General features: G+C 35.5%; 1 protein-coding gene across 9 annotated transcripts in view; it reads left to right on the forward strand.

Moving 5' to 3' along the window:
* The window catches only part of ARNT (aryl hydrocarbon receptor nuclear translocator), a 138,126-nt gene that overhangs the window by 75,462 nt on the left and 39,383 nt on the right, over positions 1-23,281 (forward strand). For 6 of the 9 annotated variants that reach the window (XM_077156109.1, XM_077156108.1, XM_077156106.1 and 3 more), the window contains 9 exons: positions 1,599-1,643; positions 4,326-4,370; positions 6,319-6,532; positions 9,459-9,672; positions 11,028-11,130; positions 13,297-13,362; positions 13,749-13,834; positions 15,268-15,344; positions 16,171-16,305. In XM_077156109.1, coding sequence (XP_077012224.1) covers positions 1,599-1,643; positions 4,326-4,370; positions 6,319-6,532; positions 9,459-9,672; positions 11,028-11,130; positions 13,297-13,362; positions 13,749-13,834; positions 15,268-15,344; positions 16,171-16,305 — 985 coding nt within the window. The remainder of the gene's footprint in view (positions 1-1,598; positions 1,644-4,325; positions 4,371-6,318; positions 6,533-9,458; positions 9,673-11,027; positions 11,131-13,296; positions 13,363-13,748; positions 13,835-15,267; positions 15,345-16,170; positions 16,306-23,281) is intronic. The other 3 variants (XM_077156112.1, XM_077156114.1, XM_077156113.1) reach the window with 2 other exon arrangements.

Below are 23,281 nucleotides of genomic sequence, written 5' to 3' on the forward strand. Positions count from 1 at the left end.
TTTTTCCTATAGTAATGTGTAAATTACTATAGAGGTGGTATTTGTATGTATGTACTGCTTAGTTGCTGGCCCTGCCAAATATTCTTGAAAACAATTATGTCTGACCACATGAAGGAACAGTTGCATATAAAAATTCATACTCCCAAAGGGCTCTCGACAGTTTACCTTAATGTTTCAATAAATTTGAAGAGAAAAAGAGATTTGAATATCTGGGGAAGAGTAGTCTTTTCAAGCAATTCTTGAAATGCTTCCCTTCAGAATCCCTAATTATCATGATAGATGCATTTAGTGGACCTGTATTATGGGTAAATGGTGTAGAGGAAATATTTATACCGATCAGTTAGCTCTAGCCCTGAGTCATTGCTTATTTTCCCACTAAATCCAGTAGCCACCAACTATGTGCAAACCCAAAGAAAAGTTCATTTCTCCTTTTTCCCAACCTTAAAAAGACTTACACAGTTCATCTTCTAAGTGGATCATCATTTCTGAGAGAGGAATCATCAAATTTCGTTCTTTAACTGTCAATACTTTTGATTTTTAACGATTGGGATTCTCCACTCTGGTCAGTGAGTAGAATAGATACAAATATCTGATGATCTGTATCATAAATTTAACAGTAAATCTCCTTGGTGGATTCTACTTTTGACAGTTGTGCCTTATTATCTCTTTTCATCTTATGCATTGCTTTGTTCAGATGTCTTTTTTTTTTTGTTATATTTTCCATACAACAGCTATAAAATAATTTTTAAGAGTATCATAGCTCTGAAACTCCAGGTACAATATCAGGTAAAATTTAAGATTAATATGTAAATTATAAGTCTTTTATTTCAGCTTAGGTCACTTGTTCTCATTAGGAGTTTGTAGTATCTGATTTATAGCATATTTGTGTCCTAAAAACAGACCATTTGCCCTTGAGGTCACATTCCATTATACCTCCATGTTCGTCCAGAAACCTTGAAAATTCCTGGAGTTAAATTAATTGCAAATTTATAACCTGTGAAGGAGTTGTTATAAAATCTGGCTCTAATTTAATAACTGGTTTAACATAGCAATTTTTGTGAGACTTACCCGTCTCCTAAAGGCACTCACTGCTCAAATTTGATAGAATCTTTGCTGTATCCTATGGCAATAAGAGGAGGAAAATTTAGATCAGCCAGAAAACAGAATAGTGTTTTTGGAATTCCTCCCTCAACGTATCTCATTCATTGTTTCTACAGTGGCAAACAGGATTTATCTGTCTATGAAGCAGAATTGTTGGGATGAATGGATTGCATTTCCATAGTCAAAGAGATAAAGTGCCTTGTTTAAATCCTAATTTATAGCTACCCCTAACTTCAGAATGGTGCAACTGTATTCTCATGAGCTCTTCATCTCTTTTGGAGAGCCTGATAAGTAAGAGTAGTAAAGGCATCAGAAACCTAACAAATAATAGTCATTATTTTTTTAAATTCTCTAGGATACTCTTACTTTCTATATTGCTTTGTGATGTTTTTCCATCAGCTTTTTTTTTCTGTTGAATGTTTTTACCACTTTCTAATATTCCATTCAGAGTGAAGTAGATATAAGAAGTGTATTTATTTTTCTAATTTCTCCTTCAGGTGTGATGATGATCAGATGTCTAATGATAAGGAGCGGTTTGCCAGGTAATGTAGTAGAGCATTTTTGGTTTGTGTTGTGGGACCTGGCAATTCAAGCATACTAAATGCTAATTTTATCTGGATGAGAGTGACTTTCTCTGTCCAGTCTCTTATTCTGAAAGCTGGCAAAACTTAGTATTATAATTATCATTTATGTTCAGATGAAATGGTTTTAAACTAGTAGGATATTTTACACAGAGCTTTTCTGTGTATATGATAGATAGCTATAGAAGTATGCTTACCAGTGTCCGCAGGAACAAAAAAGCATATGGATTTTTTTGTTTGTTTTGCCTGGGCAGGCACTGGGAGTTGAAGCCGGGTCTCTGGCGTGGCAGGTGAGAATTCTGCCTGCTGAGCCACCATGGGCCGCCCCATATGGATTTTTTGTTGCATTTATTTTTAAATGGGTCTGTGGAATCTGCACAGATAATGGTTTTAGTCATTTAAAAATGACAAAAGTGAAACAGTTCTTGTGGCTACTGGACTTGTATTGACTAGTGCTTTGGTCTAAATAAACTTAAATTTGTTTAAATTACCTGTCAGGATGATGAAAAGATACTTTGCTTTTTATTAAACAGAAATCCTTCTCAACTCATATATTGGTTTTATTTTTAGAAAATTCATATAGTACATTTTGTTAAGCAGTAAATTATTTTTCTAAAATTAAGTTTTCAGCCCCCTAGAAAAGTAAGCAATCCATTATTTTAAAATCTAGTACTCAACTGAACATTAAGTATTCATTCTTACGGATCCTGCTGCTCCAAGGACCATAATTTGAGAACCACTGATATAGGGTGTCAAGAAAGATCAGGCAGCAGTTTCAAACTACTCTGAAGCAACAGGATGCATTACATGCTTTGAATTAGAGGAATAATGTATAAAATACTTAGGGATATTTCTCTGGTAGCAATATATAGATTGATTAAAGAGAAAGACATCGTCAAAGAGGTAGATAAGAAGCTATTGAAATAATAAGATGGCTATAAAATCATGAGGGCCTGGGCTAGAGTTGTGGCAATAGCAGTAGAAAAGTAGGAAAGAGTTTAAGAAGTTTTGAAAAAAGAATTTGTTTATCAAAGCTAGTTGTAATAGATACTTATAAAATCTTTAGGAGGTGAAGTCACCATCTCTCAAATGAAAAATTAATCATGTATGTTTAGGGAATAGTTTTTCAAGATGCATTAGAAAGTCAAGCCATCAGATAATAGTGGTGGTACAGGTTCACAGTCTCGTGACTGAAATTCTAAACTGTGAACATATGACCTGAACTATTTTAGTCTTCATTTGTCTTGCTTAATTTGAATCTTTACACATTCACACATTTCATTCAGAAATATTAAAGTAGATAATCAATTGTGGATCTGTAGTAAGTGGTGGGAGTAGGAATAATAGGAATTTTAGATATTTAACTTTCTTTCAAAGAACAAAACTCATTCCTTTGTTTAAGATATAAGGTAATTCCTTACATAACTTCTTTGAGAATTCAATAAAAGATCTTCAAAAACTAAAAATGTAAGAATTTTCTCTACTTTTTGAAAAAATGATTTGTATTTAAGGAACCATCCAGAAAAAATAACCCAATTGAACTCTAAATTACTTAATATCACTCACTTCTCTTTCTCTTCTCATCAGAGTAAATACATTTTTACATGGTTCTCATTGCTGTGTAATTTTGTAAGTTCTATTTTTCACTGACCATTTTGTAGGAACTTTTCCATGTACTGATAGCCATGGTATTTATCATTTTTAATAGCTAAGCCTGTCAGCCTGTTAATGTCATAGTTTACTTAGACATTTTATTTGAGATTTTAAAATTGTACATATATTTACTGATACATTGTCTACCAACACCTTGATGTTTTTTCATTTGTCACCTATCTTGACAGTATCTTAGTTTTCCAGAGAAACTCACTGGTAATGCAGGGGAGGTGGAATTGGGACTGAGGATCCAACAGTATTGTGGCTTTATTGCAGAGAAATGGGAAAGTGACTGAATAGAAATTAAGAGCTATTTCAGGAACAAATCAGTGATAGGGATATGCCAGAAACCTGGTCTTGGTTTTATTTTTTAATTTCTCTGGTGAAACCTGGTTGCTTATTTTGTTTCTTAGTGTGTGTGTGCACATGCGTGTCACTGTATTTGTGATCACTTGTTTGACATTCTTATCATGATTTGCTCTATCTTTAAATTTTTTTCATTGTAGAATAGCACATGTGGATATCATTTTCTTCCCATATTGGAAACAGTGTGTGAGAATGGTATTCCTGAATTCCCTTTGGTTGGTTCTTATTCTGTATCCTTGATCTTTACAGAGATTGATTGGCAAAATGCTTTCTGTGTTCAGATCATGTTAATTTGCTATAAATACTGGCCTTTCTTGTCCTTTAAGTTACTTTTCTTATCCTAACAGGTGTCTTTGTAGAGTTACAGCAAGGTTGCTGCCCATATTTCAATTTTTTTCCCATTTCTTCTCTATTTTCCATTTCTTCTCCTTTCCTTTCCTCTCCACATCTTCCTGTTTCCCTCTCGTTCTCCCCTTTCCTCCTTCCTCCACTCCCTCCTGCTCATCTCTTCTCCTTCCCTTTTTTATCCTTTCTTTCTCTTTCCCATCTTTTCTTTCTCTATTTTCCTTCTCTTTCTTATTCTTTTATTTTAATTTTAGCTTAGTTCATTAATTTTATTTTTAGGTCGGATGATGAGCAGAGCTCTGCGGATAAAGAGAGACTCGCCAGGTAGGAGTACAGTGTCTTTTAGCATGATGAAGCAGAAGATGCTGCTTTCTCTATCCTTTTTCCTGCTCTCTCTTTTTTCCTCCTTTCTCTCTGTAATTTTCCTTATCTATGACAAGAGTGGATAAGATTTTTAGAAATTTGTGTGTAACATGAGCTTTGGCTTCCCCCATCAGAGAGTAGGTGCATTGAGGAAACTTTCTTGAGGAATTTAATAATTTGCTATTAGTTTTATAGTTTCTCTTTTCCTCTTTATGTCAACACTGTTTCCCAATACACAAAGCTTTTAGAAACAGTGTTGCCATGCCTGTTGGTACTTTAGCAGGAAAGTTTTTTTTTTCAATTAGAAAGTCTATAAATATAGCCATGTTTATGATTAGTTCCTAGTGTTCTGACCTCAGCATTCACGCCTCTCTAGAAAACTGTCTTATTTTCCTGAGACTCTTGTAAAGTAAAGCCTACTTTACTCTTGTCACAGTTGGAGTGATATTGCTTTGGTGATTTAATCCTTTCTTGTAGTTCCTAGTAAAGTTTTAGAGCCTTGACATGACTATTGTAAAGATTGGCTTTCTGGACTAGTGTGTCAGAAATCTGTCAGATACTGGGACGATCGGTACTTTAAATTTAAGAGTAGAATTTTATGTGCCTCAGGCAAAGTAACTAAATACAGACTTAGGTGATGAGGCATTTTTGCTGTGTGGTAAGAAGGCAAGGGTTCTTTTTGCAGACTGTAACATAAGAAATACTGTAGAAGAAATACTGTGCACAGTGTTTTCTGTTTTCTGGTCTTTAATTTGGGTTGCTTAAGTACATATCTCCAGTAGGAAATAGATCATTAATGCTAACACTTGTTTTTGCTATTTTTCTTTCTTTTAATTCTCACTTACCTTTTTTCAGCTGGATCATTCAGCTATCTATTTTACTGCCATTTCAAGCCATGCTTTCTACTAACCTTTTCACTCTTCAGAAGAACTGATTTGGTGATTTGGAAAGAGCATTGAATTGGGAATGAGAGCAGTCCTTGTAAAAGTCAGTTGACCTTAGTTTGCTCTTTTCTAAAAAATAGTTTTCTGTTAGAATAGTGGGTTTTTTTGTTTGTTTTGCCATAAAACTTTTGTTCAACAGAATCCTTACATGGAAATGGAAGTAAATAAAAGAGATAAAACAAAACTGCTCAAGTAGGAAGAGAAAGATCGCATGCTGTTTGGTTCTCTTCTTAAGGCATCCGCCTGGAGGACACTGAGGAACCTACTGGGCTCTTCAAAAATCCAACTTGATTTGCTTGGACTATTACTCTTAAAAATGATATTACCCTGTCTCAATTTTAAGGAAATCATTGTCAGAGATCTAAATTGTCTGTTTCCAGGCTTTTAAATGTTTTCCTCCCCACTCTACTCCTACCTCCCAAATCACTTTGTTCCAGGTTGGGTACCCATAAAGGACCTCTTGTAGATGGTATTTGACAGTCTTTTAAGAGCACCATATCAATAAAGAAGTTGGACTTTGTGTATTAATGGGAGAGATAAAATTTTAAAATCTTTCAGTTCTGCCTTCTAGTATAAGAGAGAGAAGAATGAAGCAACATTTTTACACCAAATAACTTTGTACTGTCAATTCTTCTATCAGCTACTGAGCAACATACTTGTATTAGAAAACATTTTTTTGTTGTTGTTCTGAGGTAATGTTAATTTATGTAGGATGTGAAGTTTCCAGGAGATAGAAGGAATTGGTGGTATCTGCTTGTTCTCTGTCTGCCTTGGTAATTTCTATTACATGCTTGCTATGCATGAGAAATTTGGCAAACTTTACTCTACCTTTTGAGACTTAAGCCCCACTAAATATAAATACCACATTTCTTAGGAATACACTTGGTGTTCATGTCATTCTTTCTACTGCCACATAGCCAGCTGTGACCACCTGGGTGGGGCTTTTCCTCTCTCTCTTCATACAGGGAAAATCATAGTGAAATTGAACGGCGGCGACGAAACAAGATGACGGCCTACATCACAGAGCTTTCAGACATGGTACCCACCTGTAGTGCCCTAGCTCGGAAACCAGACAAGCTAACCATCTTACGCATGGCAGTTTCTCACATGAAGTCCTTGCGGGGAACTGGCAACACATCCACTGATGGCACCTACAAGCCGTCTTTCCTCACTGATCAGGTCTCTACAGTCCACAACTCTGAATGAGTCTAGAATCTGGGTCGAATCTATTGAAAGTTTTTGGGATAAATGACCACAACCCTGAGTAGTTATAATGGAGGTCAGGGCAAAACTGATTATAAGTATTTTTAAAGGACAAGAATTTGGCTTTTGAAGAAGAATCTAGACTATGGGAAAATGAGTTTCTATAAAATGGACACTTCAAACTGTTTTGTTGTTGTTGTTGTTCAGTCCCTGCCTATAACGTGTATTAGCACTGAAACAGTGAGAAGTAGAGTAGATTGGTGAAGACTGGTAAAAGCAAGCTGATACGTATTTTAGAACTTGACTCATGAATACAGCCTACAAGAGAAAAGAACAGCAGTGGGATTGCAGGAAGAGGGAATGAACTAAAGGAAATCTTTGATGACAACTTTGATTTCTCTTTTACACTGTCATTAAATTTTAATGGAGCAACAACCATGCCTATGGAAAACTTCTTAGGCTTCAGGGTTACAGATGATGGGTGAAATCTGTTTCTATTCCTGAGGGTAGCTTCCAGTTTTAGTGATGAAACACAAATAGCCATTGTTGTTGCTTAGGGACAAGCTCTGTTACATTTAATGCACTGTGAGAAATATCGAGAAGTCATAAACATTTCCTGCTTTTCGGGAACTCAGTCTGAATCTGAATATGTGAGTGGCAGGATAGGAAAATACAGAAAAGAAATGCTTTTTAAAAATCTTAATAATTTATGTGGGATTAGGTAAATATGTACTGGACAAATGGTTAAAGTGAATGGAATGACCAAATTTCAGTGGAGGAATAGTCAGGGAAAACTTCTAGGAGTAAGGAATTCATGTTCTGTTTTGGTTATTAAAAATGACACATGCTCATTGCAAAAAAATATTGAAAAATACAGGAAGTATGAGGAAGAAAAAAATTTACCTGTAATCCTACCATTTTTATCAAAGGATTAAAAAGAAGGAAGGAATATGGTTTGGGATAAAGGAATAAGAACAATTTGCCAAGTAGGACGGTTTTTAAAAGTACATGTAATACAGATTTTATTGATATATATATATATATGTTGAAATAGTAATCAACTTGCATCAACAGTACGTTTACAGATACTGATTCAATTCCATTTACACAACTTTTGTGAACAAAGCAATGTGCTGTGAGACATAAAAAAGATAGTAAATGCTGGAGAGCCGGGTTTGATTCCTGGTGCCTGCCTGTGTAAAAAAAAAAAAAGATAGTAAGAAGTAGTCACTGGTGGAAACAGACATATAAATAAATAAATCATTATATAAACCCAGAACCACTTCTATAATAGAGGTGCAGTAATAAGTTGAAGTGCAAGTATGAGTAAAAACATTAGAGGTATGAGTGTAATTGGTTCATTCAAGGAGAGTCGAGTAAGTTAGTATGCTTTGAGAGATGATAATAGGAAGGTAGGCTGGGACCTCATGGTAGAATGTTTAGGTGTTATGGTAAATAATTCAGATTTTAATTGTCAGCAGTGGGGAGCCCTCAGAAATGAGTAAGATCTGGTAGCATTTTTTTTTTTTATGAAACATATCCACAAACAAACACAAACATTTTTACCGAATGATCATTCCATTCTTGTTATATAATCAGTAACTCACAATATTAGCGCATAGTTGTGTATTCATCATCATGATTATTTCTTAGAACATCTGCGTCAAATTCAGATCTGGTAGCATTTTAAGGGTGGATTAGAGAGGGTGAAAACAGTGATATCTCTTCATTATTCTTGGTAAAGATAACTAGGACAGTGACATAGTATTGGAAAGTAGTATTGATAAAACTGAGTTATCATTGGAATGTGAGGCAGAGTAGTTAGGTTTTGAGGTTCCCAGCCTGGGAGAAAGATGATACTGTTAGCCAAGAAAGGTGACACTAGAAGAGCATAGAGGATTAGTTTTTGGAGGGGGAAATAGTAAATGAGATTATAAGATATTGAAATTGAGTTTCTGGTAGAATATCTATTTGGAAATGTTCAACAAATACTAGGAATTCAGGTCTGCTGAAAAGCTCAAGAGAAAAAACTTAGGCAAGTTTAAGTATGTAGACTTGGATATCATTTCTTAGTCAGGAGATGATTGCCCAGGAAGAGAGTATGGTATAAATAGAGAAAAGGACAAGAACCTTGGAAAGTGTCTGTGTTGAAGACTTAAGCAAAGAAAGGGAACCTGAATCAGAGAAAGATCATTTAGAAAGGAAGCACAAGTTGGAGTGCGGTGGAGGCTAGGAGAAGATAAAATTTAAGGGATAGATTGGAGAACATTGTGAGATTCTGCAGAGGCTGAGTAAAATGGTGACAACCCAGGAAAAGGGGCTTGAATTGGCAGTTACGAGGACATTAGTAACCTCCTAAATAAATATTATGACTGATGTAGAGTGAAGATTGAGGAACAAATGCAAGGTGAGAGAACAGAGGCTGTGAATATAACATTACTATTAATACAAGTTTGGCCCTGGAGAAGAGAGATGAGTTGGATAGAGTTGAGGGAAGCTTTGAATTGAGGAAGCTTGATCATGTTTATAAGCCTGAGGGAAAACAGAAAGTAGGAGTATTTGTAGAGCAAGATCCTCAAAAGAGAATAGAGGGGGTAAGATCAAGAACTCAATTATTGTTAGTGATAAATCTTTTTATTCCATACATCTTGAGTCCTAAGAAAAGAGGAGGCAGATAGTGAAATAGAGAAGGTGAAGAAATATTTACTGGAAGAACTATCTTGTCAGTGAGAGTAATTGCATTTAGGATGCAAGATTGTGGCTGTGGTTCAGATATGATGTTCCCAGGAGACCAGCAATTGTTAGGGAGAGATAATAAGGCCTGAAGAGTTCTAGGTCTTCTCTGAGTAGTACTTGGTTTCTCAGAGTTCAGTGTTAACTTTTATTTCTCTTCCTTGGGCAGGAATTGAAACACTTGATCTTGGAGGCAGCAGATGGCTTTTTGTTTATTGTCTCATGTGAGACAGGCCGGGTTGTGTATGTCTCTGATTCCGTGACCCCTGTTTTGAACCAGCCACAGTCTGAATGGTTTGGCAGCACACTCTATGATCAGGTGCACCCAGATGATGTGGACAAACTTCGTGAGCAGCTTTCCACTTCTGAAAATGCCCTGACAGGTGAGAGTTATGTGAGTAAGAAACCAATAGGAAGGCCTTTCTTCTTTTTTTTGAGGCAGAAGAAGTGTTTTAGCTCCTAATTTGGTTTACTGAATCTCTCAAGGCATCTAGAATTTTCTCCTTGAATGAATTATTCAACTCTTTTTATCTACATGTAGGTTATCAAGTTTGTATCTCATTCTTAGAAAATGTTTAAATAGTAACAATGATAAAAATTACTTTTTATCTTAATATTAGTGTAAATAGTAAAGCAGTGAAAGGTCAAACATGCAACAATTTTTTTTTTTAACATTCTAAACCAATTAAGTTAACTATGCTTCCATATCATTTGTATGGGCAATTACCTATTGTTGTTTTTTTTTTACCCATTTGTGTTCGCTTCTGTGTATACTTTTTTGGTTTTTTTGTTTTATATCTGTACCATTTTTCTGCCTTGCTCTTGTTTCCCCCACCCCCCCTTATTTTAATGCTATTCAGCTGTTTTACCAGTTTGGCTAGAGGAATTAAGTCACATCTGCTCCTAAGCAACTCTTGAGAAAAATTTAAAGTAGAAGTTGATCAAAACTGATAGTTAAATAAAATGCAAGGGGTGATGCAAGAGTAGTCCGGTGTGGAGTGCTTGCCTGCCAAGCAGAAGACCCGGGTTTGATTCCTGGCCCATATACTTCCCAAACAAACAAACAAAAAACCAGTCAAAATAAAAATTCAACAAATGGTGCTGTAAAAGGGGGATACTCATGTGGGAAAAAGAATGAAATATGACCCCTGCCAGATAAGCATACAAAGAAAAAAAAAAGCAGGAAATTCCAACATGGTCATGTAGTGTTGGCATTTAGTTTTCCTCTCTTTTTTGTTTTTATGGATTTCAACTTTCTAATTTTTCCTTTTCTGAAAAGTTGCCCTTGGTTTTTTTGTAATAAAGGGAAGAAGCAATGTTGACTTGAGACAGATGTGTGTTTCCATGGCATATTAAATGATTTTTTAAATGGTTTGTTTTTAAACTAATGATATTTACTCAATGTGTGTGTCCCTGCGTTTCTGTGTATGTGTATTTGTATATAATCAGTTGCAAGAATACAGCCTTGCATCTTGGCTTGCGAGCGCTACTACTCCCCATTCCTTTCTTTCCTTGTACACTTTTTTTAGTGCTGCCTTTTAAGCTTAAAAGTAGCATTCATTGATATGAATTGAGGTATCTTAGGCTTGAAAAAAAACCCAAGCCCTTCCTGAACTATTCTTTTATAAGCCAGGGGATTGGAAGGCATGAATAGGATGCTTGCTTTTCTTTGCCTTCAGTATATCCCTCTTTCCCTGCAAGAATTTACTGCACACTGCTCTTCTTTTTATTTTTTCAGGGCGTATCCTGGATCTGAAGACTGGAACAGTGAAAAAGGAAGGCCAACAGTCTTCTATGAGGATGTGTATGGGCTCAAGGAGATCATTTATTTGTCGTATGAGGTAAATGTTAGGCTGAGTTTTGTGATTTGTCATAAGAAGAAGCAGGACCTAAGTAGAGGGTTTGATTTCTGGCTAGAGGAGTTAAGATTTAAAATCCAAGTTCTAGTTGGACTAAATTTGACTTTCAAGACCCAGATGGGTTGACAGAGAATAAAGTGCTTGGTAAAGGAACTAACATGTAGCTCCTTCTATGCCAGACACTATGGTAGGTATTTTATGTCTGTTATCTCATTTCATCCCCACAACTGCCCTATAAGATAGGATTCACGGTCACCATTTTGCTGATGATAAACCAGACTGAAAAAATTTATTTCTCACAATTACATAGTGTCTGATGCAGGATTTTTTTTAATCCATATTAGTCTAACTCTAAAACCTGTATTTTCTGATTACATCATGAGGCAGCATCCATATACTCAGACCATTTCTGTATATTTTTTTTTGTTAGAGATCTCCTCTTGTCTTTTAGTCAGTATTAAGTGCTTAATTATATACTATATATTTTAACATTCTCAAGAAAAGATAGTGGTCCTTTCTACACAGGTGGAAGAAACATCTCTTAAAGTCACAAAATAAGTGCAAATTGTATAATGGAAATTGACTACATTGTACTGAAAGGATGCTTACTAGAAATAATAGGAAGGATATTAGGAAAGGTTTCCTAGGAGTATTGTGTGGCTTACTGGTTTAAAGTAAATGCTGGACTCAGACTACTGGATTTGAATTTTAGCTTTGCCATTTACTGTCTTTGAGACTTTCGGTAAATTACATGACTACTTTGTGCTTTGGTTTCATTATCTAAAATTGGGAGTAATGTTAATATTGACCTCGAAGTTGTTAGGAGGATTGGATGGATTGATATATATAAAATGCTTAGAATAAAGCATGGTAGCTATTAAACTATTACTATAGTTTAAAAGAAATGAGAAGAAAAGCAGAGAGACTGGGAGAGAGTGTTCCAACATGTGGATATGGCTAATGCAAAGGCAGGAGCAAGATACATAGTAATGAAATGTAGCAAATAGATCAGGTTATGATTAATATAGAATAAGAATCAGCAAACCATGTCCCTTTATTTGTAGTAAAGTTTTTTTAACAAAATTTTATTATAGTACCATATATACAACCTAAAATTTCATTTCCCCTTTAACCACATTCAGATATATAATTTAGTGGTGTGAATTACATTCACAATGTTGTGCAACCATCCATTACCACATCTTTTCCATTACTGTCGCGGAAATTATGTACCAGTTAAGCTTTAGCTCCCCCTTGCCTAACCCTCCCTGGCCCTTGTTTACCTGTTTCTAGTTTCTGACTGTTATAATTTTACTTAAGTTATTTCAAATCAGTGAACTCATACAATATATCTTTCCGTATCTGGCTTATTTCATTCAACATATCTTCAAGGTTCATCGGTGTTATTGAATGTAGCAAAACCTTGTTCCTTTTCACAGCTGCACAATATACCTCTGTATGTATATACCATATTTTGTTTATCCATTCCTCTTTTGATGAATACTTGGGTTGCTTCTGTCTTTTGGCAGTTGTGAATAATTCCATCATGAACATTGGTCAGCAAATATATGTTTTGAGTCCCTGCTTTCAGTTCTTTGGAGTATAAACCTAGATAGGGGAATGCCAGATCACATGGTAATTCTATACTTAACTTTCTGAGAAACTGCCAAACTGTTTTATACAGTGGCTGCACCATTTTACATTCCCACTAACAATGAGTGAGTGTTCCTGTTTCTCCATATCCTGTAATAAAGTTTTATTGGAACATAATCATGCCCATTTGTTTATATGTTGTATATGACTGCTTTCATGCTATAATTGCAGTGTTAAATATTTGCAGCAGAGACTGTATGGGCCACAAAGCTGAGAATATTTACTATCTGGTCCTTAACGGAAAAGTTTGCCAAACCCTGATGTAAAGGACCTTTGTATTTGAAGACCATATAGGACGTTTTGACTTCAAATTCTAGGATGGTTATAAATTTTAGAAATGCCAAAGCTGACTTAGCTTTATCCTTCCTTTTTAGGAGCATTGTTAATAATTTTCCATATCAAGTTGTGTCCAAAACCTGTATTTGGCTGTTTACTAATGGAAAATTCTTGATAATACAGCCTAGATGCCTTTAATTTTTCTGTTCATTAAAACAGGTGTGGCAATAGCTCTGTGGACCCAGTCTCCATGAATAGACTGAGCTTTGTGAGGAACAGATGCAGGTGAGGTCCTAAGCAGTGAAAACCAAAGCGATAGCCAAGTACCTATAGAGATCATCACTTTTTCCACTTATCTTACTCGAATCCTTCCTTCAGGATCCTCCTACCCTTACTCCTTACTCCCCTGTTATGTTTTTTCCTGCAATATTTTCCTGAGCTTTTAAAACTTCTCTTGTTCATCCTCTTTAAGGAAATTGCCCTTTATATTTTACCTACTGACCTCCTGCTGTAGTAACTTTCAGTTTCTTTGCTTTGGCAAGAGTCAGTAATATGGTGGTCATTTCTGGGTGGGAAAGGCCCAAGCACTGTTTATTCTATCTTTTAAACACCCAAAGACCTTTAAAAGCTTTACTGCCAGAGTTTTCTCCTCACATCTGTTATTCTTTTAGAAATGGACTTGGCTCTGTGAAGGATGGAGACCCTCACTTTGTAGTAGTCCACTGCACAGGCTACATCAAGGCCTGGCCCCCAGCAGGTAAGAGGGTTAGATAATGGTTTCTCCTTTGGTACAGCAGCCTCCTCACAGAGTTCACAAAAGTTAGCTAACATTTATTATATACCTAATACATGAAATGTATTTTTGGTATAAGCTGTAAGAGCATAAGAAAGAAAAAGCAGATTTCTTCTCTTTCCCTGTGTTCCCCCTGGGGAGATGAATTACTGAGACTTCAAAATGACTCAGTATTGTCGGTATCATAAAATACAGATTTTTTAAAATGTGAAAATTCATAATAATATATTCCAAATACCTGTATTTGAAGCAGTTGTGTTTGAAGAAATCATTGACAATGAATACTGTTAATTTGGAAAAGTTTTCTAAAATAGGTACAAGACTTTGAGGGTGAAGGGGACAATGGCTTGAGTGGAATAACTTTTAAAGGGGATATTCCAATGGAACAACTTTTAAAGGGGATATTCTCTGCAAAGGCTTTTAAATCAGGATATGAGCAGATTAGCTTCACTAGAATTTGGAATCAATTAGGGAATATAAAAATGTGGTTAGGGAGCAGGGGTCAACTCTTTAAACTGGCTTATCAGAGTTTCCACATCTTAGGAAATTTAATACTTCCCTGCTGGATGAATATGATTGGGAAGTGGGGTTTGTGGGGAGACAGAAACTAAGGGGAAAGAGAGGTAAGATTGTAATTTTGGGAAGAGATTTTAAGTTTGGATTTGGAAAAACCTGGGTTTGATTTCTAGCTTTGTAATTTACTAGCTATATAACCTAGGGAGAATTCTTGACTTTTATAAAACCTGTTTCCCTTTCTATAATTTGGAGATAATACATTCCATAAAGGGTTATTCTGATGATTAGATTTAATGTAAGGAAAGAAGATCACTGTCTGGCATATGGTAGGCACCTAATAAATGGTAGTAATGTAATAAAAAATAATTTTAAGTTGAACTTTTTAGTTTATATTGTTATATAAAACATACATTGAGGTATGTGCGGTCTTTCATGCTTCTATATAGCCCTCAAGGAGAAACTGTTTTGCTGGTTAAAAATTAGATAACTATGCAAAGAGTATGGGAAAAATGCAACCTTAATCCCTTGCCATATAAAACAGTGGTTACTCCTCTCTTTTCTAGGGGCCATAAATTACTATTGTTATTTGGTGCAATTTCATTTTTGTTTGTTTGCTTATTTTAAAAGTCACAAATTAGGCAAGACATATGTTCTCTGCCTATGAAAGGGTCACAGAATGCCTGCCTTCATATGTATTTACTTTGGCCAGAATACGTTTATTAGAATACTGTGGATGGGACTATATTCTCCAGTTTGCTATAATTAATGGTAAAATATTTGGTAAAAATACCTAAATGTATGTTAAACCTTTACTTACTTGACTTTTGAAGGCACTGGAGTTTGTGATACTTGTTAAACCTTTTAACCTCACCTTTCTGAAGGTGTCTCCCTCCCAGATGATGACCCAGAGGCTGGCCAGGGGAGCAAGTTTTGCCTAGTGGCCATTGGCAGACTTCAGGCAAGTATGATGATTTTCCACATGCACATCGCCTTTCAATGAGAAAAAATGTTCCTCAGTACTTTGTTCACATTAGGGTTCTTTTACCGTCTCATGTAGCTTCTGAATACAAATGAAGAGTTCCATAAAACTCCAAACATTTAAAGAAACATGGCATTCACAGTAACATTACATCTCTTGGATTTAGCAAAAGTTGAAGAGTTTGAGAAAGGGAGGGGATTTTTTTCACCTTATCTTTATTTTTAGCTTTACAACACTGAGTTTTCCATTTCCAATTAATTTCCTTTTCCTCTGTATAAGAAAAATGAGATCCTTTCCTTTTTTTTGTATTCTTTTAAAAATAGATAAATTTCTTAGTTACTTAGGACCATAATGTTCCAATCTGAATACTGATTGAACATAGTACTCCAATTTGAATAATGAGCGTAATGTTCATTATTCCTATTGGAAAAAGAATCAGAGAGAGGGAGAGGATCCTATTTTATCAGTTGGTAAATTTATTCTCAGCTTCCTACCAGGGCTAGGATCCTATCTAGAGAAAGTATGGATTGTGAAATCAAGTAGGTGAGCTTTTCAATAGAGTTTTTTTGTTTTGTTTTGTTTTACTAACTTAGTAAAAAATGTAAATGTGGGAGTGGAGCTAGGAATAGACATCATGCCCTCTCTGATTGTGATTTCCATTTTTCCCTTTCAGAATGAGGTGTAATCGTTCAGAAATTCCTAAAACTGGGAACCTTGTGTCTTTGCAAATGGCCATGAGGAGATGGGAAATACATCTGTTAAAGAATGCTATCATTTTATCTTATTTTTATCTCTTTATTCTCAGGTAACCAGTTCCCCCAACTGTGCAGACATGAATAACATTTGTCAACCAACAGAGTTCATCTCTCGACACAACATTGAGGGAATCTTCACTTTTGTGGATCACCGCTGTGTGGCTACTGTTGGCTACCAGCCCCAGGTGAGCTGGATCTAGTATATCACTGATCATTTAGCCTCTGTTTTCCACTGGCTAAGTTGATATTACCCAGAGATAATCAAAACATTTCAACCCCATCACAGAAAAAGAGATTATCCTATTTTATCAGTTGGTAAGTTTATTCTCAGTTTCTTGCCAAAGCTAGCATCCCATTAGCAAAATGAAACCAAGTTGGAGCAGCAGATATGAATGTGTATTTATTTAGTGTTTTTGATATTGACAGGTAATAATGATGCAAGAAAGTTCATTTTAATTTGTTTTAATAGTATGGCTACCTTTAGATAATTCATCTAGTCATCCAAATGAATAGTAACATACAAAATATGCAAAATATATTATTATAATTTTATTTAGATTTCTCATTCAGCAGGCTATTTCATTATTCCTGAGTTGAGAAGTAAGTCATTATATAAACCTTCAAAACTGTAGTGGTCAGGAGAGACTTCTTACTGTGACTATGTTAAGAGATCAGTGAAAAAGGAAAGAAAAACAAAATTGGAGAATTTACACTACCTGATTCAACACTTACTATCAAATTCTTATCAAGATAATGTGGTTGGTATAAGAGTTGATATATTGATTAGAGTCTGTTCTTACTCTTATGGTCAACTGAATTTTTTTCATGTTTTTTATTGTGAAATATAAAAATTTCCAAGTACATTGTACAAGTAATTATAGAACTATTCTCCTAATGGGGAGGCAATTAAGAAAAAATATTCCATTCAGAGTAGCAACAAAGAATCAAGTATCTAGAAATAAACTTAAATCAAGGATGTATACAGAAAACTATAAAACATTGCTAAAAAAAATTAAGACCTAAATTGGTAGAAGGACATTCCATGTTCATGGATAGGAAGGATAAATGTAGTAAGATGTCAGTTCTACCAAAATTGATGTACAGTTTCAACACAATACAAATAAAAATTCCAACAGTCTACTTTATAGACTTGAGAAAGTTAGTTATTAAATTTATTTGTAGTGGAAGGGGCTTCGAATAGCCAAAAGCATCCTAAAAAGGATGCTTGACTTTCAAGCTTATTATATAACCATAGCAGTCCAAACAGCATGGTTTTGGTACAAAGATAGACATATTGATCAATGGAATTGAATTGAGAGTTCAGAAATAGACCCTCAGATCTATGGCCAATTGATTTTTGACAAGGCCCCCAAATACACTGAACTGGGACAGAATAGCCACTTCTTGAATAGGGCTGGGCAAACTGGATATTCATAGTCAAAGGAATGAAAGAGGACCCCTACCTCGCATCCTATACAAAAATATCTCAGTTGAACAAAGACCTAAATATAAGAACCAGTACCTTAAAACTCCTAGAAAAAATATTGGGAAATGTCTTCAAGGTCTAGTGCTAGGAGGTAGCTCCTTAGGTCTTATGCCCAAAGCGTAAGCAATGAAAGAAAAAAACAGATAAATGGGGACTTTTCAAGATCGAATACTTCTCTGCTTCAAAGGAGTATGTCAAAAAGGTTAACAGGCAGCCAACTCAATGGAGATAATATTTGGTAACCATATATCTGATAAGTGTGTGGATAAAGAAATCCTACAACTCAACAATAAAAGGACAAACAACCCAATTTTAAAATGGGGAAAATATACGAATAGACGTTTTTTCCAAAAAGGAACTACAAATGGCTAAAAAGCACGTGAAAAGATACTCATCTTCATTAGATTAGGGAAATGTGTAACGATCTTTATATGTCTAAGTCTAATTCATTTATCACATTGTTTAAGTTCTCTATTTCCTTGTTGGTCCTCTGTCTGGTTATTCTAGCTGTCGAGGAGAGTAGTCTATCGAAGTCTTCCACAATTGTTGAAATGTCTTTTGCTCTCTTCAGTTTTGTCAATGTTTGCCTCATGTACTTTGGAGCTCCTTGATTAGAAGCATAAACATTTGTGGTTATTATTTCTTCTTGGTGAATTGTCCCTTTTATTAATATGTAATGTCCTTTCTTGTCTGTTATATCATCTTTAGATTTAAAATTATATTTTGTCTGATATTAGTATAGCTATTCATGTTTTCTTTTTGTTACAACTTTAAATGAAATGTCTTTTGCCATCTTTTCACTTTCAGTTTATTTTTAAACTTGAGTCTAAGATGAGTCTCTTATAAGCAACTAATAGATGGATCATATTTTTAAATCTATTCTGCCAATATGTATCTCTTCATATATGACTTTAGTCCATAAATATTCAGTGTTATTGTAAAGCTAATTCTTGAATCTACCATCTTATCCTTTGGCCTTTATTTACCCTATCTATATATTCTTTTCCCCCTTTATCTTTTTATCCTTTAACTTACCCTTACTGTTACTCTTCAATTTTGTGCCCTCCTCCAGACCTCCTTCTTCTATTTTTTTCTTCCAGCTGAAATAACTTCCTTTAGTATTTCTTGTAGGGCATGTCTCTTGTTGACAAATTTTCTCAGCCTTTGTTTGTCTGTGGAACTTTTAATCTCTCCCTCATTTTTTTTCCATTATGATTTATTTAAACTTATATGAAATAATTTCAAATTTCTATTATTTTTGCAACAAACCCCATACAGAGAACTCCACTCCACCCCAACACAGATACCCTGATACACAAATTTTTAACATTTTGCCAACTTTGCCCTATCTAATCTACCTACCTACCTATGCATCCACCCACCCAAACACCCACCCAGTTTGAACATTTGAGAGCATGTTGCACGCATCATAATCCTTGAATACTTTCATGCATATTTATTTTGAAGTGTTATATTCATTTTTGTAATCACTTTAAGTACAGTTATCATGTGCAAGAAATTTAACATGAATAAAGCTTATATTTCTGTTTTTAATGTCCCAATAATGTCTGTTTGAGCCTTTTCTCCTCCATTCTTAGATCCTATCCAGTATCATCTATTACATTTAATTGTTATTTCCTCTTTATCTTTTTTTATTATATACATATATATGTATATACACAACAGAAATATATATATAACAAAAGTCTTTCCATCTCAGCCCTACCCAAGCATACTGTTAAGTGGAATTATTTGTATTCATGATGTTGCAATACCCTCACCATCATACATTACTAGAATTTAACCTTCACTCCAAACAGAAACCATACACTCATTTTGTATTAACTCATTGCCTCTGCCCCCCGCATCTACTTTCTGTCTGCATTAATTTGCTTATTTTCTGATATTTTCTTTGTGGTTAACATAAAGCTTAAGTTTAACATCTTGAGTCTATAACAGTTTCATTTGGTTTGATAAATTAATTTCAATACCATACGTAAACTATGTTCCTTTATGTTCCTCCACTCCACCCTCAGGTGGTTCTTGTCACAAATTACATATTTATAAAATATGAGTCCAGAATCATTGATTTATCATTACATTTTATGCATTTGCCTTTTAGATCCTGAAGGTAATAAAAGGTGGAGTTATAAATGAAAAAATACAGTAGTACTGGTATTTATATTTCCCAAGTCATTATCTTTATTTCTTCATATTGATTCAGTCAATTGTGTAGTGTCCTTTCCTTTTAACCATTAGCATTTCTTGTAGGTCTAGTCTAGTGGTGATGAAATACCTCAGCTTGTGTGCGCTGGTTTGAAAGGATGTATGTCCCCTAGAAAAGCCATGTTTTAATCTAAATCCCATTTCGTAAAGGCAGAATGATCCCTATTCAGTACTGTACGTAATTAGGTCATCTCCCTGGATATATAACCCAATCAAGAATGGTTGTTAAGCTGGATTAGGGAAGATGTGTCTCCACCCATTTTGGGTAGGTCTTGATTAGTTTCTGAAGTCCTATAAAAGAGGAAACATTTTGGGAGATTCAGAGAGAGATTTCTGAGAGAGCAGAGAATGATGTAGCCATGAGAAGCAGAGACCACCAGCCAGCGACCTTTGGAGATGAAGAAGGAAAATGCCTCCTGGGGAGCTTCATGAAACAGGAAGTGAGGAGAAGCTAGCAGATGATGCCATGTTTGCCATATGCCCTTCCAGATGAGAGAGAAGCCCTGACTATGTTTGCCATGTGCTACCTTTCCACTTGACAGAGAAACCCTGACTGTGCTCACCATGTGCCTTCTCACTTGAGAGAGAAACCCTGAACTTCATCAGCCTTGAACCAAGGTATCTTTCTCTGGATGCCTTAGATTGGACATTTGTATAGACTTGTTTTAATTGGGACATTTTCTCAGCCTTGGAACTGTAAACTAGCAACTTATTAAATTCCCCTTTTTAAAAAGCCGTTCTGTTTCTGGTATATTGCATTCTGGCAGCTAGCAAACTAGAACCTTGTGTTTCTATGGGAATGTCTTTTTTTTCCTCATTTTTGAAAGACAGTTTTACCAGATATAGAATTCTTGGTTTGGCAGTTTTTTGTGGTCATTAGTTTACATATGTCTTCTCACTGCCTTCTTACCTCCATGGTTTCTGATGAATAATCAGCACTTATTCTTTTGTAGGCTTTCCTGTATGTCAACTGTTGCTTCTCTTTTGTGGCTTTCAGAATTCTCTGTTTTTGGCATTCAGTGATTTGATTATAACATGGCCTTGTGTGAGTCTATTTGGGTATATCCTGTTTGGAGTTCAGTAATCATCTTGAATGTATTTATTCATGTCTGTCATTAAATTTGGGATATTTTCAACCTTTAGTGCTTCAACTATTCTTATTGCTCCTTTCTCTCTTTCTTCCCTTCTGGGACTCTCACAATGTATCTAGTGGTACACATAATTGTATCCCACTAGTTTCTCAAGTTCTGTTCACTTTTCTTCATTCTTTCCTCTATCTATTCCTCAGATTGATTGATTTCAATTGTCTTGTCTTCAGATTCACTGATTCTTTCTTCTTCTGGCTCCTTTCTGCTATTATACCCATCTTGGGAATTTTTAATTACCGCTACTGTGGTTTTCATCTTGGTTTTGGTTCTTTTTCATAATTTTCATCTCTCTATTGAGATAATCATTATGTTTATCTGTTGTTTCCCTGAATTCCTTTATTTCTTTGTCCATGTTTTCTTTTAGTTTTTTGAGTATATCTAAGTCCATTTTAAAAAAGCCTTTGTTAATATGCAAATCTGATCCTCCTCATTGATGGTTTCTAATGCTGTTATTTCCCCCTTTTCCTGGGCCATGACTTCCTGTTTCATTGTATGTTTTATAACTTTTTTTTTTTTTTTTTTACATGGGCAGGCACTGGAAATTGAACCTGGGTCTCCAGCATGGCAGGCGAGAACTCTGCCTGCTGAGCCACCGTGGCCTGCCCTGTTTTGTAACCTTTTTTTCAAACTTTAATACTTTTATTAATTTTAATGCATTATAGCTGAAATTGAGATGTTAAGGCATTTGGTTCCTTAAGCTTGTTCCAACCTAGTGTTGTGATAGTGCTTTCCCTGAATGCCAGTAGCTAACAAAAAAAAAAAGAGAAAAACAAAAAAGAGAACACCTTTCTTAGCCTTTGTAAACTAACTGGTACAAGTATTCTTCAGAGCTTATCCATTCGATGAGTTTAGAAAGTAGCTTTGAGCCACCATGTGGCATCCTTCACTGTCCTTTATGCATATATATGTTGTCTTTGGCATGGACATGTGATCCTAAAAATTCCTCTATTTACATGGATCTGAATGTTCTTTCTTCCCTTCTCCCCTAGGAAAGATTCCTAGTAGTCCTGGGCACTACACTATTTTGTCCTATAGCCAGCCATACTTTGCCCCAGGAAACTACTTGACTGCATTCCCACCAGATTCTGTAGGGGTGCTCTGTGAGCTGCCTTTGATATACAGGTCAAGTTCTGGTACAGTGAGTCTCTAAGGCCACCACCATATTGGGACTGACATACCTGTTCCCAGTAGGTGCACGAGGGTTACTCTGCTCCTGCTGGAACCAGGACCAGGGATCTGTATGGGAGTTTGGCTGGCTGTACACTGAGCCAGAATTCTTGACTGGAAGTCTTTCTATTTCAGAATTTAAAATATATCATACCAGGGCAGGCAACGGTGGCTCAGTGGCAGAATTCTTACTTGCCATGCCAGAGACCCAGGTTCGATTCCTAGAGCCTTCCCATGCCAAAAAAAAATATATATATATATATATCATACCAGTACCTTCTCATCTCCATGGTGCCTGTTGAGTTGTCTGAACTCAGTTTTATGTGTTCCTTCTAGTATGTGGTGAGTCACTTTTCTCTTGCCACTTTCAGGACTTTCTGCTTCTCTTCAATATTTGACAGCCTGATTAATATGTCTTGGAGCAGGCCTATTTGGATTTATTCTTTTGGGGATTTATTGTGCTTCTGATTTGTATATTTATGTCTTTTATAAGGGTTGGGAAGTTTTCTTTCTCTTCAGCTAATCTTCCTAGCCTCTTTTTTTTTTTTTTTTTTTTTTTTTTTTTTTTTCTATTTAAAGGAAAGACAGAGAGAAGGAAGGAAGGATAGAAGGAAGGAAGGAAGGAAGAAAGGGAAACATCTTTAAACATTTTCTTGTTTTATTGTATTCTGTTTCTCCGTTTTTTGTTACATGGGCTGGGGCCGGGAATCGAACCGAGGTCCTCCGGCATAGCAGGCAAGCACTTTGCCCGCTGAGCCACCGCGGCCCGCCCCCTAGCCTCTTTTCTTCTCCTTTTGGGACACTGATGATTCTTATATTTGTGTACTTCGTGTTGTCCATCATTTCCCTGTGATTGAATTCAAATTTTTCCATCTTTCTTGCGTGTTTGTTCTGTTGTATATTTGAATGCAATTGTCCTGTCATTTATTTCACTTTTTCTTCTTCCCCTTCAAATATGCTGTTGTGTGTCACTAGTATATTTTTAATTTGATCTACAGTATCTTTCATCTCTGTGAGATCTGCTGTTTTTCTGTTTATTCTTTCAAATTCTTCTTTATGCTTTTCTAGTGTCTTCTTGATATCCTTTATGTCATTAGCCAACCCACTGAATTTATTTAGGAGAGTTTATGAACA

The sequence above is a fragment of the Tamandua tetradactyla genome, chromosome 4 (assembly GCF_023851605.1).
Source record: "Tamandua tetradactyla isolate mTamTet1 chromosome 4, mTamTet1.pri, whole genome shotgun sequence".
Classification (NCBI taxonomy): Eukaryota; Metazoa; Chordata; class Mammalia; order Pilosa; family Myrmecophagidae; genus Tamandua; species Tamandua tetradactyla.